Below are 20,341 nucleotides of genomic sequence, written 5' to 3' on the forward strand. Positions count from 1 at the left end.
GCTACACTAAAAAGATTGACAACTAGTTTGCGGTAATGTAAAGAGAGAGAGAGCAAGATGGTTATACCGCTGAGTCTAGGAATGAACCAATCAATCACAAGAATGAACACCAATGAAGACCAATCACCTTGAAATCAAATGATGACACAATGATTTTATACCGAGGTTCACTTGCTTGCCGGCAAGCTAGTCCTCGTTGTGGTGATTCACTCACTTAGAGGTTCACACGCTAATTGGCATCACATAGCAAACCCTCAATAGGGTGCCGCACAACCAACACAAGATGAGGATCACACAAGCCATGAGCAATTTACTAGAGTACGTTATGGCTCTCCACCGAGGAAAGGTCAAGAACCTCTCACAATCACCATGATCAGAGCTAGAGACAATAACCAACCTCTGCTCGATGATCCTCACTGCTCCAAGCCATCTAGGTGGCGGCAAACACCAAGAGTAATAAGAGAATCCCACAGTGAAACACGAACACCAAGTGCCTCTAGATGCAAACACTTAAGCAATGCACTTGGATTCTCTCCCAATCTCACAAAGATGATGAATCAATGATGGAGATGAGTGGGAGGGCTTTGACTAAGCTCACAAGGTTGCTATGTCAATACAAATGGCCAAGAGAGAGAGCTAGAGCTGGCCAAATGGTATTTATAGACACCCCTAAACAATAGGGTCGTTGGCTCAATTATTGGGCTAACTATGAGATGACCAGACGTGCACGTCGTGTGCACCGGTCATGTATATTGAACGCATCTAGTGTGGTGACCGAATGCGTCCGGTCGCTGCATTTGGTCGCAGCCAAACCGCCATGTGTCCTATTCAAATTGTTTAGCCATTCACACCTAATGGCTATCTCTACACACAGTAATGCTAGTGACTGGACGCACAGTTAGAAATCGACCGGATGCGGAAGACGTAGCATCCGGTTGAGTCCAGACAGCTCCTAGAGCTGCTCTAGGCCGACCAGATGCTCCTAGCGTTCGATCAATTATAGCGCTAAAACCCAAGTCTACTGGTTCACCCATACGCATCCAGTGTGGCGACCGGATGCGTCCAGTCATAGCGTTCGATCACTATGTTCGGTCGCTGTGTCTGGTCGATTCTAGAGAGCTCCCAAAGACGCTCTAGGATGACCGGATGCACCCCTACGTCCGGTCCTCTCTGGACCAATCACCCGCACTCCACGTCACCTCGACCGGACGCTCAACAGTGATTGCTCAGCGTCCGATCACTGCTATGACCTAGAATCCAGTCAACTCTACCGCGCCTGGCCAGAACACCGGACGCGTCTGGTATGGATATCAAACGCGTCCGGTCACATCGGTAAGATACCAGACGTGTCCAGTCCACATGTCGAATGCGTCTGGTCACCCCGTGACCAGCGCATTCAACTCCTTTTCAACTCTATCTTCTTTACCCTTGCTTAAATGTGTCAACCACTAAGTGTATCACCATGTGCACATGTGTTAGCATATTTTCACAAATGTTTTCAAGGGTGTTAGCACTCCACTAGATCCTAAATGCATATGCAATGAGTTAGAGCATCTAGTGGCACTTTGATAACCGCATTTCAATACGAGTTTCACCCCTCTTAATAGTATGGCTATCGATTCTAAATGTGATCACACTCACTAAGTGTCTCGATCACCAAAACGAAAAACTCCTATCAAGTTTACCTTTGCCTTGATCTTTTTGTTTTTTCTTCTTCTTTTCTAAGTCCAAGCATTTGATCATTACCATGCCATCACCATCATCATGTCATGATCTTCATTTGCTTCATCACTTGGAGTAGTGCTACCCATCTCATAATTACTTTGATAAACTAGGTTAGCACTTAGGGTTTCATCAATTCACCAAAACCAAACTAGAGCTTTTAGCTATTCACCCCCTCTCTAGCCATTAGGACCTTTCAAGTGGTATTAGAGCTGTGGTCACCATAATTTGAGGCTTAACAACCTTTGGTGTCAAAATGGCTCAAATCAACAACACCAAGAAGCCACCCCAATTTGATGGAACAAATTATCCATATTGGAAGTCAAAGATGACCACACATATCAAGTCAATCAATAGAAGGGTGTGGAAGGTGGTAAAAACCAAAATTAAGATTGCCGATCCAGAGAATCCCACCGCAGCCGAAGAAGTGCTTCTCCAAAACAATGACATTGCTCTAAGTGTCATTCATGATGCAATTAATGAGAGAACATTTGAGCAAATCAAGAACATTGAGATGACTCATGATGCTTAGAAGAAGTTGGAAGAATCATTCAAGGGCACCAAGGCAATGAAGGGTGCAAAGGCATATATTCTCAAGGAGAAATTTGCTAGCTTCAAGATGAAGGAAGATGAGAGTGTGTTGGACATGTTACATCGGATGGAAGTGTTTGTCAATGATCTCAAAGCACTTGGTGAGAAGGTGGAGGACAAGGACTTCTCTCATACGTTCTTGAAATGCTTACCCACAAGATTTGGCATGTTGGTCACCTTGCTAGTGAGGACTGGATTGGACAAAATGACACCAAACCAAATCTTAGGAGATATCATGACCGATGATGCTTATAGAGATGATGACGAGAAGGAAGAAAAGAGGGAGAAGAAGGATGACAAGAAGAAGAGTATGGCATTCAAGGCCACATCATCCAAGGGCAAGGCAAAGCAAGAATCATCAAGTGAAGATGAAGACTTGAGCTTTGATGAGATGGATGATGAGAAGATGGCTCTCTTTGTCAAGAGATTTGGAAAGTTCATGATGAAGAAGGGCTACCATGCTAGAAGAAAGAAGTCTTCATCCAAGAACAAGGAAGAGTCAAGAAGGTGCTTCAATTGCAGAAGCAAAGATCATCTTGTTGCTCAATGCCCATACAATAGTGACAATGATGATGACAAGGACAAGAAGGAAAAGAAAGTGAAGAAGAAAAAGATGACCTTCAAGAAGAAGAAGAAGAAGGGTGGTTCATATGTGGTCACTTGGGATAGTGATGCTTCCTCAAGTGATGATGATGATAGTGATGATGACAAGACCACCAAGAAGAAGGCACTTGCAAGCATTGCTATAAATGAGAAGCCTTCTCTCTTCGACACTCCATCATGCTTCATGGCTAAGGCCACTAAGGTACAAACTTGTGATGATAGAAGTGATGAGGAACATGATAATGAAAATGAAAGTGATAGTGATAATGATGAACCAACTAAAGATGAACTACTTGACATGCTAGATGATGCTAAAGAACACTTTGACATTAAGAGAAGGAAATGCAAAAGCTTGCATAAGGAAATAAAAGCTCTTAAGCAAGCCCTTGATGAGCTCAATGCATCTCATGAGAGGCTAGAGGAAGCCTATGAGAAGCTTAGCAAGGCTCACAAGAAGCTTGAAAAAGCTCATTCCTCTTTGGTTAATGAACATAATGAGAAGAAGCATGTTGAGACATGTGATGTAGGCTTAACTTGTGATATAATTGATGAATCATTCTATAAGTCTATCATTGTTGCTCTTACTAACCCTTCTTGTAGCACTTCTACTTCTACCTCATCTAGTAGTGATGGTTTCACTTATGATGCCTCACTAATGGTTGAGAATGAGACCCTCAAGAAGGAGGTCAATAAGCTAACTCACACCTTGGCTAAGGCCTATGGTGGTGAGGACCGCTTGCTTATGTGCTTAGGTAGCCAAAGAGCTTCTCTCTACAAAGAGGGATTGTGCTATACCCCTAAGAAAGACAAGGCAGCCTTTGCTCCTCACAAGACTAGTTTTGTAAAGAATAATGGTCGGTTTTGCACTAGTTGCAAGCAAGTTGGTCATAAAGAGCATGAGTGCAAGAACAAGAGCAAAAATGCTAATGTATCCTCAATTAAGATTAATTCTTTCTATGTGCTTACCAAGGGTGCAAATGGTGTAAAGGCTAAGTTTATTGGTACACCATGGATGGGCTCAAAGAAGAAAGCTATTTGGGTGCCAAAGAGCTTGGTCACTAACCTTCAAGGACCCAAGCAAGTTTGGGTACCTAAAAAGAATTGATCTTCTTTTATAGGTCAATTACAAAGCTAGAGGAAGGCATTGGGTTCTTGATAGTGGGTGCACTCAACACATGACCGGTGATGCAAGAATGTTCAACTCAATCAACACCAATGGCAATGATGGTTATGATAGTATTACATTTGGTGACAATGGCAAAGGCAAGGTCAAGGGGCTCGGTAATATTGCAATATCCAATGACATAAGCATATCCAATGTGTTGCTAGTAGAGAGCTTGAACTTCAATTTGCTATCCGTGGCTCAATTATGTGATCTTGGATTCAAATGCATATTTGGAGTAGATGATGTAGAGATCATAAGTGTAGATGGCTCTAACTTGATCTTCAAGGGCTTTAGATATGAGAATCTATACTTAGTTGATTTCAATGCTAGTAAAGCTCAACTATCTATATGTTTGTTCACTAAGTCTAGCATGGGTTGGTTATGGCATAGAAGGCTTGGTCATGTTGGAATAAAACAACTGAATAGATTAGTTAAGCATGACTTGGTTAAAGGCTTGAAAGATGTGTTTGAGAAGGATAAGCTTTGTAGCTCTTGTCAAGCTGGCAAACAAATTGGAAACACCCATCCTAAGAAAACATGATAAGCACTAGTAAAGCATTTGAGTTGTTGCACATGGATTTATTTGGGCCAACACAATACACTTGCATCGGAGGAAACAAATATGGCTTTGTGATAGTGGATGATTATACTAGATACACTTGGGTATTCTTTCTAGTGGACAAAAGTGATGTGTTTGCAACATTCAAATCATTTGTCAAGGGCATTCACAATGAGTTTGAAACAACCATCAAGAGAGTTAGAAGTGACAATGGTAGTGAGTTCAAGAACACTAGAATTGATGAGTTGTGTGATGAATTTGGAATTAGACATCAATTCTTGGCCAAGTACACTCCATAATCAAATGACCTTGTTGAGAGGAAGAATAGAACACTCATTGATATGGCAAGGTCTATGCTTAGTGAGTACAATGTGAGTCAATCTTTTTGGGCCGAAGCTATTAACATGGCTTGCTATTGTAGCAACCGCCTCTATTGTCACCTATTGAAAGAGAAGACACCATATGAGCTCTTGAATGGTAGAAAGCCCAACATTGCATATTTTCGGGTCTTTGGTTGCAAATGCTATATCTTGAAGAAAGCCACTAGATTGGGGAAGTTTGACAAGAAATGTGATGAAGGATTCCTACTTGGATACTCAACTACTAGCAAAGCATATAGAGTTTGGAATTTGGAAAGTGGTACTCTTGAGAAAGTTCATGATGTTGAATTTGATGAAACCAAGGGTTCACACGAAGAGAATGAGAACTTGGAAGATGTTAGAGGCATTCAACTTTCAAATGACAAGAAGAACATGGATATTGGTGAATTGAGGCCTAAGCAAGTGAATGATGATGAAGATGACCAAGTGCAAGTGCTCTCTAACTCAAATGTGCAAAATGATACAAATCAAGCTAGCACAAATGGCTCTCATGACAATGAACAAAATCAAGTGGCTAGACATCATCTCAACCCAATGATCAAGCAAGTGCAAGCAATCAAGTTTCAATACTCCAACCAATAAATATTGCTAGAGATCATCTATTGGACACTATCATTGGTGATATTTCTAGAGGTGTATAAACTAGATCAAGATTAGCTTTATTTTGTTAGTATTTCTCATTTGTGTCATCCATTGAACCAAAGAAGATAGATGAAGCATTGAAGGATGTTGATTGAGTGAATGCTATGCATTAAAAAATGAATAACTTCACAAGAAGTTTGGCATGAGTGATAGCAAAGCTATTAGTACACCAATAGGAACAAATGGCAACTTGGATAGTGATGCAAGTGGTAATATGGTGGATCAAAAAATATCGATCTATGATTGGAAGCCTACTCTATGTGACCGCATTAAGGCTGGATGTCATGTTTAGTGTATGCATGTGTGCAAGATTTCAAGCCTCACCAAGAGAAAGTCATTTGAAGGCTACAAAGAGAATATTGAGGTAATTGAAGCATACACAAAATATTGATTTGTGGTATCCCAAAGGAGCAAAGTTTGAGCTAGTTGGTTACTCTGACTCGGATTTTGCGGGATGCAAGGTTGAAAGGAAGAGCACCTCGGGCATATGTCAATTGTTGGGAAGATCCCTTGTTTTGTGGTCATCAAAGAAGCAAAATAGTATTACATTATCAACCACTGAAGCCGAATACATATCCGCCGGTAGTTGTTGTGCACAAATACTTTGGATGAAGGCCACCTTAAATGACTTTGGAATCAAGTTCAAAAAAGTGTCATTGCTATGTGACAATGAGAGTGCAATCAAGTTAACCAACAATCCGGTTCAACATGCAAGAACAAAGCACATTGATGTCCGCCACTATTTCATAAGAGATCACCAACAAAAAGGGGACATTTGCATTGAGAGTGTAGGTACCGAAGATAAACTTGCCGATATATTCACCAAGACATTAGATGAGAAAATGTTTTACAAGCTAAGGAATAAGTTGAACATATTAGATTTCTCAAATATGTGTTGGTGCACCTCCCCACTTATATGACATGTCTCTTCTTCGAGCAATCCAAGGTAAAAGTTGATTGGCATGGCATACATTCTTGCTAAGGACATGTTTAGTGCATCTAGTCATCTTTACCATTTGATAGGCTCATTCATGAAAATCAAATGATTTTGATGCTTGTATGGTACCACTATTGCTTCTATGCTTAATTTGGTCTAGTGGTAGCATATGACATATTTGTGGGCTTGTAAACCTAGTGTTTGATCTAGAAAATGAGCTATAAGTGTTTAACTCAACATGGTATAAGATAACCCTTATTTAGAGGTGTGAAGAAGCTTGTCCTTAGATCAAACCGAGTTAAATGTCTTTGGCAAGTATTCTAGATTGAACCATATTTGGGAAAATGATCCTCACCCCATTGATTGACTTTGATAAATCTCAACCTATCTATATTTTAAACCTTTGCAGTCATTGATGACAAAGGGGGGGGGGAATATTGTACAAGGATAGTGAAAAGATAACAAAGATATAAGTGATAGGGGGAAACTTGACATAGGGGGAGAGATATGACAAAGAAAGGAGATCAATTAAAATTTTAAGCACTCTAGTAGTGGGGGCAAACTCATAAATTTGATTGATGCATTTGAATGTGCATTTCATATGTTTGCTTGCATGGCACAAGTTTTAAATTTCAATACCCATGCTTGTGTGGTGTATGCTAGTTGTAGGTTTGAATGATAAAATGAAAAACTAGCATGCATAGGTTAAGTAACTAGACTCATGCTCATATTATGAAAACTAGAGCCTTACTTCTAATGATGATCTCATGGGGTATTCTAGTTTTTTGTGTATATCTAGTTACTAATGGTGCTAAGGATGGTATATTGGTGCACTCCGATTGGTATCACGCTTCAAAGGTCCATCTTTATACCTTAGCATCATTTGGTAGACATTATCTCCTATATTTCCTATCTAAGCATATGTGCAAGCTACAATCCAAACTCTTAGCACATATGTAGGGGAGCAATTGCTACCATTTGGGGTTCATAAAACTTGTCCATATTCTTTTACACATGGTAAATATGCTTGGACAAGCAACATGGATTCAATTGAATTTCAATTCATATCTTTGTGAAAGGGTTGTCATCAATTACCAAAAAGGGGGAGATTGAAAGCTCTAGTTTGGTTTTGGTGAATTGATGAAACCCTAAGTGCTAACCTAGTTTATCAAAGTAATTATGAGATAGGTAGCACTACTCCAAGTGATGAAGCAAATGAAGATCATGATATGATGATGGTGATGGCATGGTGATGATCAAATGCTTGGACTTGGAAAATAAGAAAGAAAAACAAAAAGCTCAAGATAGGTAAAACTTGATAAGAGCTTTTTTGTTTTAGTGATCGAGACACTTAGTGAGTGTGATCATATTTAGGATCGATAGCCATACTATTAAGAGGGGTGAAACTTGTGTCAAAATGTGGTTATCAAAGTTCCACTAGATGTTCTAACTCATTGCATATGCATTTAGGATCTAGTGGAGTGCTAACACCCTTGAAAACATTTGTGAAAATATGCTAACACATGTGCACAAGGTGACACACTTGGTGGTTGGCACATTTGAGGAAGGGTAAAGAAGATAGAGTAGAAAAGGAGTTGAACACGCTGGTCACGGGGTGACCGGACGCATCCGGTATCTTCCCGACATGACTGGACGCGTCCGATTTCCATACCGGACATGTTCGGTATTCTGGCCAGGCACGGTAGAGTTGACCGGACTCTAGGTCGTAGCAGTGACCGGACGATGAGCAATCACTGTTGAGCATCTGGTTGAGGTGATGTGGAGCACGGGTGTTGGTCCAGAGAGGACCGGACGCACCAGACGCGTCCAGTCGGCCACACCAGACGCGTCCGGTCACAGTTGAGCGGCTCTAGGAGCTCTCTGGACTTGACCAGACGCAGCGACCGGACGCATCCGGTCGCCACACCAGACGTGTCCGATGTGATCCAGCAAGTCTCGGGTTTTCAGCTATAATTGATCAAACGCTAGGAGCGTCTGGTCCGGTGTGACTGGATGCTTCCGGTTGGCCTAGAGCGGCTCTGGGAGCTCTCTAGACTCGACTGGACGCTACGTCTCCCGTGTCCGGTTGTTTTTAACAACGCGTCCGATCATGTAGTATTAGCCATTGGGAGCGAATGGCTAAACAATTTAAATAGGACACGTGGCGGTCAAGCAGTGACTGGATGCGTTCAGTCGCCACACCGGACGCGTCCGGTCGTCCCGCAGTCAGCCCAATAATTGAGCCAACGGCTCTATTGTTTAGGGGTGTCTATAAATATCATTTGGCCAGCTCTAGCTCACTCTCTTGGCTATTTGTATTGACATAGCCCTCTTGTGAGCTTAGCCAAAGCCCTCCCACTCATCTCCATCATTGATTCATCATCTTTGTGAGATTGGGAGTGAATCCAAGTGCATTGCTTGAGTGTTTGCATCTAGAGGCACTTGGTGTTCGTGTTTTACTGCGGGATTCTCTTGTTACTCTTGGTGGTTGCCGCCACCTAGATGGCTTGGAGCAGCGTGGGTCGTCGAGCGGAGGTTGGTGATTGTCTTCGGCTTTGATCGTGGTGATTGTGAGGGGTTCTTGACCTTTCCCCGGTGGAGAGTCAAAATATACTTTAGTAAATTGCTCGTGGCTTGTATGATCCTCATCTTGTGTTGGTTGTGTGGCACCCTATTGAGGGTTTGATGTGTGATGTCAATTAGCGCATGAACCTCCAAGTGAGTGAATCGCCACAACGAGGACTAGCTTGCTGGTAAGCAAGTGAACCTCGGTAAAAAATCATTGTGTGATCATTTGATTCTGAGGTGATTGGTCTTCATTAGTATGCATTCTTGTGATTGATTGGTTCATTTCTCGACTTGGCGGTATAACCATCTCGCTCTCTCTCTTTACAATACCACAAACTAGTTGTCAAGCTCTTTAGTGTAGCTAGTCGTGAGAGCTTGTTAGTTTGGTTAGTGTGGCTCTTTAGTTAGCATTTGAGATCATACTAACTTAGTATAGTGACATAACCATTGTGTGGATAGAGACTATAGAAACTAGAATTGTGGTAGGTGGCTTGCATTTTTAGTAGGCTAGCGCAACACTCGTTTTGCCTCATATTTGTCTAACCGATTTGCTAAGTGTTGTTGTAGAAATTTTTAATAGGCTATTCACCCCCCCTCTAGCCATTAGAACCTTTCAGCTACTTCGTCGCCGGCGCCATGGCCACGACTGGAGACTCGAGATAAGGTACATCATCTTCAAATTCTATATCTAAGTCAAGTTTACCCACTGATCTGCACCTAGAGGTACTACAAATCCCAACACTGTATACATACCCTCAAGTTTGATGTCTAGTAGAATGACAATGAATCTCATGAACAAAAGATGGAGCATAGCATGCAGGTGTTCTTCTCCCGGATTTCGTTTCATCACTTACATATTTTTCTGAGTTAAACTCATATTTATATGTTGTGGGGAAGATGATAGGTCCTTCAACCCAACCGTCAAATGTGCACCCTTTCCCTAGTTCTTTTTTCAGCTATTACAGAAAGAAGCATGAGCTGGAAACTCTGTGCAAGTAATAGATGTATTAGGATATCTAAATTACCTGATCCATCTTTAACAATCCATCCCAATCCTGTTTGGAGATAAGTTCATGTGTCGTCTCATATGATAAATTGAGCCGATAGTTGAGATCCCCTAACAATATAATCCTTCTGAAAAATTTAAGAGCGCATTTAATATAGAAGCCATGGAAATAGTTGATTCAGTGCATATTGGAGCATAGCGCAAAGTACTAAAGACACGGATTAACTCACTCATTTTTTTGAAAGAATGGATTAACTCACTCATGGTCATGTATTCTTCTGGGCACGCCTACCATATGAACTGAGTTAAAAACTGTCCTTCTATGGATTTCTTCAACATTTGTGTTTCTCTTTAGTTCATTGCCATTTTTTTCACCAGAGGCCAGGTGGCAACTTACAAAGCAAAAATGAGTTTCATGTATAGTCAAGCTGACTGATATTGATCCCTGAAGCATATTGAAGGAACAAATCTTAGCATGTGATTTATTTAGACAAACAAATCTAAAGAAGTATGTCCATGATGAATACAATAGTAAGAAGCTACATGTTAACATTTAAGGAAATAAAATATTTTAAAATGATAAACTGTCTCTCTTGAAACAAAACTCAACTTTCTCTTTTCACTATTCTTGAAAGTATGGTAGTATCAAACATGCATTTTTCAACTCCAGTTCTCAGGAGAAATATATTAAAATCATTGTGGACAATGCGACAAGCAACATTTTAGGATTCCAAGTATGAGACAATTATTGTTGTAATATAAAGCTTCATGAGTAATAATAAAAGACAAAATTTGGCACTTGCTTTGTTACCAATAAAACCCCTTGTACCTACACCTACAATTGACACTCTCAAATTCTGAATGTGCTTCTGCAGGCTTCTCCGAACCCATACCGAAAGAAATACTCCTACCATTTGCTTGCTTATTACCCGGACATACTGCAGTCTTTTTCTTTTAATCCCATTACAATTGTTAACACCAAAGGCTAAATCCAATGGCTGAAGATGGCGAGCTGAATTGGATGATTTTGCATTGTGCAACAGATGAAGCTCCCTGTCACTGTCATTGTTGGATTCATTATGCAATTCATTGTCCATTGCAAGAACACAATCTGATGGATTAAACCTTCTTAGTGGAGGAGAGTCACTATGGCATTTGAACTTTGATTTATCCGAACACTTATTCAAAGTTTCATGGATGATATGCTCCCATATTGCAACTGGACGAGTGTCTGTTGGCTATAATATGGGCTTGGCCCATATAATATTTAATAATTCAAATAAAACTCTATGGTATGTAACATTAAGCGTTGTATGGTTTAATACCATACGGGATTTTGACTGAATGTTAACTCAGCTTATATGGTTGGAAATTATTCATCTAAATTGAGAAGCTGAGAAAAGGACAAAGGTGTGCCACACGCGCGCGCGCCGCTGCCGCCGCCGGCCGGGCCGTGGGCGCGGGCCATGACCGTGGCAGGCGGCGAGCGGGTGTGGCCAGTCTTTTGCCACTTAATCCACATAATCACGGGAGTTACTCCCTTTGATGGTGGAGGTGAACTGATTGCGTCAGTTACCGTCCTTTCCGCTTCCGATTTTCTGTCTCCTAGGATTCTCTGCTGCCCCTCTCCCTTCCCGTCGCACCCATATATCCGAGTCCTTCGTCAGTCCAGATCTGAGTCTTCCGCAACCGCTCCCGAGAGAAACCACATCTCAGCAGCCTTCTGGCTTCCCCGTCCCTTACCTCTGCGCGCACGGAGCAGCGGGATAGCAGGTGCCTCCGAAACCCTTGCCCACTTGAGAACCTTGCACGGGGTGTGTGGCGATTAGGTTTTTGGGGAGTGATCCGCGATTGCTCATCTCTTCCTGGTGGTGATCACTTTTGGAACCCGTCTTCTTCCCGGTGATTGTCTATGGAACAATAAGGCATCTTCTTCCTGGTGATCCGTTCGTGGGACTGCACTGTGAACATCATCTTGCACCGACTGTGGTCCGCGACTTCTAGCAATGCACTATGTCGACTAGTGTGAATGGAGCCTCCGATGCCCTCAGCATGGGACCTTCCGCTAGGTACAGTCTATTCTTTCTGATTACTGTAATCTTCGCTTTTACTGTATTTATCTGTATGTCATCTCTGCATGTTGTAGCGTTCATTAGAGATATACACATGCACATATATGCCGTCATGAACCTACTGATGTTAATTTTCTAGATTAAACTTATAATGAAAGTGCCTAAACTTCTAACAATCCAAAAACCTAATGTTAGGCAATTTTTTGTCAGTGGTTTTGCTGCTGCTTTGAAGCCAAATAGTTTTGATGATAAGAATTTCATGATATGGCATGCCAAGATGGTATTGTGGTTGACTACAATGAACTGCTATCACGCCACACAGGGGAAGCCTGAACAGTTTACTCCTGAGGAGGAGAAAAAGTTCTTGGCTACCGATAACCTATTTCGAGGCGCCGTGATCAGTGCACTTCATCCCAAGTATGAGAAAAACTACATATCTTTCAGATCAGGCAAAGAGTTATGGGATGCTCTTGAGGCAAAGTTTGGAGTTTCTGATGCTAGCAGTGAGCTGTACCTTATGGAGTAGTTGTATGACTACAAAATGGTTGAAAACCGTTCTGTGGTCGAACAAGCTCATGAGATACAGGCGCTAGCAAAGGAACTAGAATATTTTCCATGTTTGTTGCCCGACAAGTTTGTGGCCGACGGTATAATCGCTAAGCTGCCACCTTCTTGGAGGGACTTTGCTACTTCTCTAAAACACAAGAGACAAGAGTTTAGCGTGGCTGAGCTTATTGGATCTCTTGATGTTGAGGAGAGTGCGAGAGCAAAAGACAACCATGGAAAAGGAGTTGAGTCTTCCACCGCCAATATGGTGCAGAAGAAAAACTTATTTGCATCTCATAATAAAAAGAAGAAGAACATGCAAGAGAACAACAATGCAAAACCTAAGCAAACTGCATAGTTCAAGAAGAAAAACAACAAGAAAGGTGGAGGTTGCTTTATTTACGGGAGTGATGAGCATTGGGCAAGTGCGTGCCCAGACCGTAAATATAAGCAAGAAAAGAAATCAGCAAATGTGGTGATTAGCGAGACTAGAGGAACATCTGGGTATGGTAATTTATTCCCTTTTGTTCTTTTAGTTTGTCTTTCACCTGAGTGGTGGATGGATAGCGGTGCTAATATTCATGTGTGTGCTGATGTTTCTTTGTTTACTTCCTATCAGGCCGACAGGACTAGAGCCTTGCTGATAGGAAACGGTTCGCATGCGTGTGTTCTTGGTGCTGGTATGGTCGTTCTGAAGTTTACTTCAGGAAAGATAGTGCTATTAAAGAATGTGCAGCATGTCCCCTCCATCAAGAAGAATCTTGTTAGCGCTTCTCAAATGTGTCGTGATGGCTTTAAAATTGTGCTTGATTCCAATAAGTGTGTTGTGTCAAGACATGGAACATTTGTTGGAAAAGGTTATGATTATGGAGGCTTGTTCCGCTTATCTTTGATTGATGATGTGTGTAATAAAGTGGTGAACAATGTTAATGTTTCAGATGAGTCGAATATATGGCATTCACGACTTTGTCACATTAATTTTGGTTGTCTCACGTGGCTTGCAAATCTGAATTTAATCCTGAAATTTAACTTAGTCAAAGATTCTAAGTTCTAGGTGTGTGCAATCGAAGCAACCGCGCAAGCCTCACAAGGCTGCTGAGGCGAGGAACTTGGCACCATTAGAACTCGTTCATTCTGATTTATGTGAAATGAATGGCGAATTGATTAAAGGCGGTAGACGATACTTCATGACATTTATAGATGATTGTACTAGATTTTGCTACGTATATTTATTAAAAACTAAAGATGAAGCATTGCATTATTTTAAAGTCTATAAAGCTAAGGTAGAAAATCAACTTGAGAAGAAAATCAAGCGTTTACGGTCCAATCGCGGGGGAGAATATTTCTCAAATGAATTTTCTGAGTTTTGCGTGGTGCATGGAATTATTCATGAGAGGACGCCACCATACTCACCACAATCTAATGTGATTGCAGAGAGAAAGAACCATACTCTAACTGATTTGGTAAATGCCATGTTAGAGACTGCAGGACTATCTAAGGAATGGTGGGGTGAGGCTACATTGACAGCATGTCATGTCCTGAATAGAGTGCCCACAAAGAACAAAGAAATTACACCATTCGAGGAATGGGAGAAGAAGAGATTAAATCTCTCTTACCTACGAACTTGGGGTTGTTTGGCAAAGGTGAATATGCCAATAAACAAAAAGCGAAAGCTTGGACCAAAGACTATTGATTGTGTCTTTCTTGGTTATGCTATTCACAACGTGGGTTATAGATTTTTAATTATAAATTCTAGTATTCCTGAGATGGCTGTTGATACAATCATGGAATCTAGAGACGCTACATTTTTTAGAATGAGTTTCCCATGAAAAATATACCTAGCACGACTAGTCATGAATTTATAATTCCCCATGAGCATGAAAATTTTATTCCGATAGAACAAACTGAGGAACCCTATATGTAAAATCCTGAGGAGGATGACACTATAGTCACAAGAAAAAGTAAGAGACAGAGGACTGCAAAGTCTTTTGATGATGACTATATTGTATACCTTGTGGATGACACACCAACGACCATTGAAGAGGCATATTCCTCTTCTGATGATGACTTATGGAAGGAAGCAGTACGGAGTGAGATGGATTCTGTTATGTCTAATGGAACTTGGGAAATTGTCGATCGTCCCTATGGGTGCAAGCCTATAGGGTGCAAATGGGTGTTCAAGAAAAAGCTTAGGCCTGATGGTACTGTCGAGAGGTACAAGGCAAGGCTTGTGGATAAGGGTTATACTCAAAAGAAAGGTGAGGATTTCTTTGATACTTATCCACTGGTTGCCCGATTGACCACAATTCGAGTTTTGCTTTCTCTGGCAGTCTCTTATGGTCTTATCGTTTATCAAATGGACGTTAAGACAGCTTTCCTAAATGGAGAGTTGGAGGAGGAGATCTATATGGATCAGCCGGATGGGTTTGTAGTAAATGGTCAAGAAGGCAAGGTGTGTAAATTATTAAAGTCATTATATGGCCTGAAACAAGCTCCTAAGAAGTGGCATGAGAAGTTCGACAGAACTTTAACATCTGTTGGCTTTGTTGTGAATGAAGCTGACAAATGTGTGTACTATCGGTATGATGGGGGTGAAGAAGTCATTTTGTGCTTATATGTTGATGACATACTGATCTTTGGATCCAGCCTCAAAGTGATCAAGGAGGTAAAGGAATTTTTAACTAATAATTTTGAGATAAAAGATTTGGGAGAGGCTGATGTTATTCTTAATATCAAGCTTTTGAGAGAAGGTGATGGTGGGGTAACTCTGTTACAATCCCACTATGTGGAAAAGTGCTGAGTCATTTTGGGTTTAGTGACTGTGCACCTGCTCCTACACCTTATGACCCTAGTGTGCTATTGAGGAAAAATCAGATAATAGCAAGGGATCAGTTGAGATATTTCCAGATCATTGGTTCGCTCATGTATCTTGCTAGTACAACAAGGCCTGACATCTCTTTTATTGTGTGCAAGTTGAGCCGGTTTGTGTCAAACCCGGGAGATGATCACTGGTGCGCTCTTGAGAAAGTGATGCGCTATCTAAAAGGCACCATGAGCTACGGTATTCGTTATACCGGACATCCAAAGTGTTGGAAGGCTATTGTGATGCGAACTGGATCTCTGATGCTGATGAGCTTTATGCCACAAGTCGATATGTGTTTTCGCTTAGAGGTGGCATTGTTTCCTAGAAGTCTTGCAAGCAAACTATCTTAACGAAGTCTACAATGAAAGCAGAACTCACAGCATTAGACACTGCTGGCTCTAAGGCCGAGTGGCTTCGTGATCTCCTTATGAATTTACCGGTTGTTGAAAACCCCATACCGACTATTTCTATGAACTGCGATAACCAGACTGTGATTACAAAGGTTAACAGTTCTAAGGACAACATAAAGTCCACAAGTCATGTTAAGAGACGATTAAAATCTATCAGAAAATTAAGAAACTCCAGAGTAATAGCGTTGGACTATGTTCACACGTCTAACAATCTGACAGATCAGTTCACTAAGGGTCTGTCACGTAATGTGATAGAAAGTGCATCGAGAAAGATGGGTTTGAGACCCACTTGAAATTTACTATAGTGGTAACCTGTTCTATGTGATCGGAGATCCCGTGAAGTAGAATGGTAAAACAAGCTAGTAGTAAATTGTGAGGAAAGATCCTTAGTAAGACTTATTTCTGATGCATATCTTTCCTATCTGTAAGGTAGGTTGATTTTTGCCTTAATGTGTTTCAAGTGGCTTGCTAAAGTAAAGATGTTGTCCTACAGAATATCTTTTAAGGAGCACACCTATATGAGTCAGGCTGCTGGTCATAGTCTATGAGATTTGAGTGATCTCTAAATACTCATGAAAGGCACTGGAGTATGACTTATATGCTTCAAATAGAGGGGATGTCTTGTGCAGCCAAGTATCAGCTAAGGACTTTAGTGACATTCACCTCACACAAAACTGGCAATTCAAGGCTTAGTCTATTGTTCAGTTGTGACTGAGTGAAACTATTACTCTAGATGTATGTTCAACTTAACAGTCTCCATCGAAACACTAGTATATAAAAGAAATGTGGTTCTAAGACTATTTTGTTACAAACCCTAGAGTTTGGTGGGGATTGTTGGATATAATATGGGCTTGGCCTATATAATATTTAATAATTCAAATAAAACTCTATGGTACGTAACATTAAGCGTTGTATGATTTAATACAATACGGGATTTTGATTGAACGTTGACTCAGCTTATATGGTTGAAAATTATTCATCTAAATTAAGCTGAGAAAAGGACAAAGGCGTACCACACGCGCCCGCGCACGCCGCCGCCGGCCGGGCCGGGCCATGGCGAGGCAGGCAGGCAGCGGGTGGGCGTGGCTAGTCTTTTGCCACTTAATCCACATAATCACGGGAGTTACTCCCTTTGATGGTGGAGGCGAACTGATTGCGTCAAGTACCGTCCTTTCTGCTTCCGATTCTCCGTCTCCTGGGATTCTCCACTGCCCCTCACCCTTCCCGTCGCACCCATATATCTGAGTCCTCCGTCAGTCTAGATCTGAGTCTTCTGCAACCGCTCCCGAGAGAAACCACATCTCAGCAGCCTTCTGGCTTTCCCGTCCCGTACCTCTGCGCGCACGGAGCAGCGGGAGAGCAGTTGCCTCCGGAACCCTCGTCCGCTTGAGAACCTTGCACGGGGTGTGCGGCGATTAGGTTTTTGGGGAGCGATCCGCGATTGCTCATCTCTTCCTGGTGGTGATCGCTCTTGGAACCTGTCTTTTTCCTGGTGATTGTCTATGGAACAGCAAGTCGTCTTCTTCCTGGTGATCCGTTCGTGGGACTGCACTGCGAACATCGTCCTGCACCGACTGTGGTCCGCGACTTTGAGCAACGCACTATGTTGACTAGTGCGAATGGAGCCTCCGATGCCCTCGGCATGGGACCCTCCGCTGGGTACAGTCTAATCTTTCTGATTACTGTAATCTTCGCTTTTACTGTATTTATCTGTACGTCATCTCTGCATGCTGTAGCGTTCGTTAGAGATATACACATGCACATATATGCCGTCACGAACCTACTGATGTTAATTTTCTTGATTAAACTGATAATGAAAATACCTAAATTTCTAACAGTGTCTTCAGTTCCAATCATATACCCTTTTTCTAGTGGGATAATCTCTTGAAATCTGAAAGATAGCAGTAGTTTTCATGGTAAATGAAACGTTTTATTTTTATAAGAAATATAAGTAATTGCAGCAGTACTGCATCATTTTAATGTTGCTTAAAAAAAGTACTGCAACATTTCATAGCCAGATAGCACGTGGGCCTACAATATATGATAATATGAATAACAGCTTGCTTACTTGGATAACTGCCACCTTTAATATACTTGTCCAGCTGCATGTGATTGCTAAATGAATTCCAAATATAACAAGTTCCCAGTCCATGTTTCCCAAATAGTTTTAGTTGTTTCCCAAGATTAAATCCAGTACACCAGATTTTGGTATCATTTAGCACAAGTATGTATCCCAGATCATTTTCTTCCAAATTATGAAAAAGAATGTTTATCTAAAAAAATGAAAAAGAAGGTTTACATTATTGATTTTTCCCCCTTTAGAACTCGACAGCAGGTTTGGCCCACCTGGAAAAGGTTTCTTTGAGAGAAAAAATTACCCAAGAACATAAATATCAGCTGGTTCATCTATATCCAACCATTCTTGAATATCCAAGTCACTGGGTGGACATATGCTTCCAACATTCCATGTTCCTGCACAGATCCTGCGTGTTAAAAATTTGCAGATTAGATGACAGAACATTGCTCCAAATTACAAACTACTGAAGAAGTAGCATGTTTTTTTTATATATTTCAGCCAAGTAGCAGCTGAGTTCGATTACTGCTACTGAATGTTGTCACTGTATCAGGAGTAAGTGAGCAGCAGGAATGTCATTTCAGTCCAAAGAAATGCTGAGAGAAGAAATGCTAACAGAGTAACAGTATACTGAATCTGTATGGCTGTACCCTGTACCTGAGTTCTCTAACGTCAACATACTGAGCACGAAGGATCTCCGATTTCTGCCTTCTAAGCCTGCATGGTGCAGCCTTCATTTGAGTATCTCTATCTGTGACTGTGAGGCAAAGTAGTAGACTGCATTAGCATATACAGGGCGGCATGCAGAACAATGAACGACGACCACAATGATAAAGCCTTAAAGAAGCAATTGAACGAGCACTCGAATCTCCACCCTCTTTATCAGGAGATTTTGAACCTCACGTCGTTTCGCCACATCTTCAAAGTGAATTGTCCTATACTCTGAAAACAGTGAATTCTCCTCCATAGATATGATACGACGTACGTGATGTATACGGTTCTTTTTCCCGAACAATTTAGGGTGCAAGATTCCCACCTACTTATATTGCAGGAAAAAATTAGCCTACATTTTTTTTTCTAGATCTTCAAAAGGTGGATTAGATGGAGGAGGATAAAAGGGAGTCCCGTTGTACAGGAGCCAAAAATGCCAGATGAATCCAAAAGATTCGAGGCCGGCTCTAGTAAACAGAAATGACCGATCGATCGTTCAAGAACCAACCAAGACGAGATTTTCCTATAGTCTACTTGTTGCTCGTAAAAGGTTGAGGGAGTCAAGGCAATGCTAGAGCCCAAACTACTAGCTGACAAGAGTAGACAGCTTTCATGGCAACGTAGCGTTGTCTTATCTGCTCTCGTTTTGCTTCAGACAATCAGACAAGATCAAGCTTGAGTAAACACGGATCAGATTCAGACCAGATCGACCACAGTCACACACTGCGATAGGAACAGCTTGCGCGAATGAAAGGAACGAGGAAGAGAAGAGGGGACGATGAGTAACCTTCGTGGTCGGCCATGCGCGGCGCCCGTGGGGAAGCTGCCAGAGAGGCCATGGCTACCTCCGGCCGGGTGGTCTTGGCGAGCTTGGAGCAGCAATGGACGGAACTAAGAGAGGAAGGAGGAGCGAGACAGCTGAAGTGGCCCGCCAAAATAAACCACGCGAGGAGGGGTGTGAGTGGTGATGATGGCCGCTCTGGGCCTTTTGGGCACCTTTTTATGAGCTAAACTGCTAGCTCGAAGTGCTTGGAATTATGCCAAGAGCGATTACCAACCGAGCAAGCACGATCTACATATGCTAGCTCAGTTAAGGCCCGTTTGGTCCTTACCTTCTGTTTTAATAAAATTTTCAGTAGGGTAACACCTACTGTTTCTATAAAAAGACCTCTAGCCGAGAGCTCATTTGATAGAGCTCCATTTTCAATCAAAATAGTTCTATTTATAGTTTCATTCTCTGATGAAAGAGTTTTTTCTTGGTTCTAGATTTACGAGATTGGTAAAACAGTTTTTTCTGGTTGTTGAAAAGGGTGAAATATATGTTTTTTTATTTTTTTTATATTTTTCCTTGTTTTCTTCCTCACTTACTTTACCATTTTCCCTCTTATCTTCTCCACCGGGCACGTGCCTCCTTCCACACCACGGTGCCCCTCCCCACCCTGAGCGATCTTCACCCTGCCTCTACCCCTCCCGTTTCTCCCCAACCTTGCCC

At 41.7% G+C, this 20,341-nt stretch overlaps 1 protein-coding gene across 1 annotated transcript in view; it reads right to left on the bottom strand.

Moving 5' to 3' along the window:
* LOC136516032 (type IV inositol polyphosphate 5-phosphatase 3-like) overlaps nucleotides 1–19,774 on the bottom strand; it is a 78,308-nt gene extending 58,534 nt beyond the window's left edge. The window contains exons 1-8 of the mRNA XM_066509449.1: nucleotides 19,637–19,774; nucleotides 18,796–18,895; nucleotides 18,443–18,547; nucleotides 17,901–17,955; nucleotides 11,085–11,411; nucleotides 10,434–10,618; nucleotides 10,193–10,301; nucleotides 9,982–10,123 (exon numbers count right to left, since the gene is read on the bottom strand). Of these exons, the coding sequence (XP_066365546.1) occupies nucleotides 9,982–10,123; nucleotides 10,193–10,301; nucleotides 10,434–10,618; nucleotides 11,085–11,411; nucleotides 17,901–17,955; nucleotides 18,443–18,547; nucleotides 18,796–18,895; nucleotides 19,637–19,688 (1,075 nt within the window). The 5' untranslated portion in view covers nucleotides 19,689–19,774. The remainder of the gene's footprint in view (nucleotides 1–9,981; nucleotides 10,124–10,192; nucleotides 10,302–10,433; nucleotides 10,619–11,084; nucleotides 11,412–17,900; nucleotides 17,956–18,442; nucleotides 18,548–18,795; nucleotides 18,896–19,636) is intronic.
* Between the last annotated feature and the right edge of the window lie 567 nt (nucleotides 19,775–20,341).

Source organism: Miscanthus floridulus, chromosome 17 (genome assembly GCF_019320115.1).
Source record: "Miscanthus floridulus cultivar M001 chromosome 17, ASM1932011v1, whole genome shotgun sequence".
Lineage (NCBI taxonomy): Eukaryota > Viridiplantae > Streptophyta > Magnoliopsida > Poales > Poaceae > Miscanthus > Miscanthus floridulus.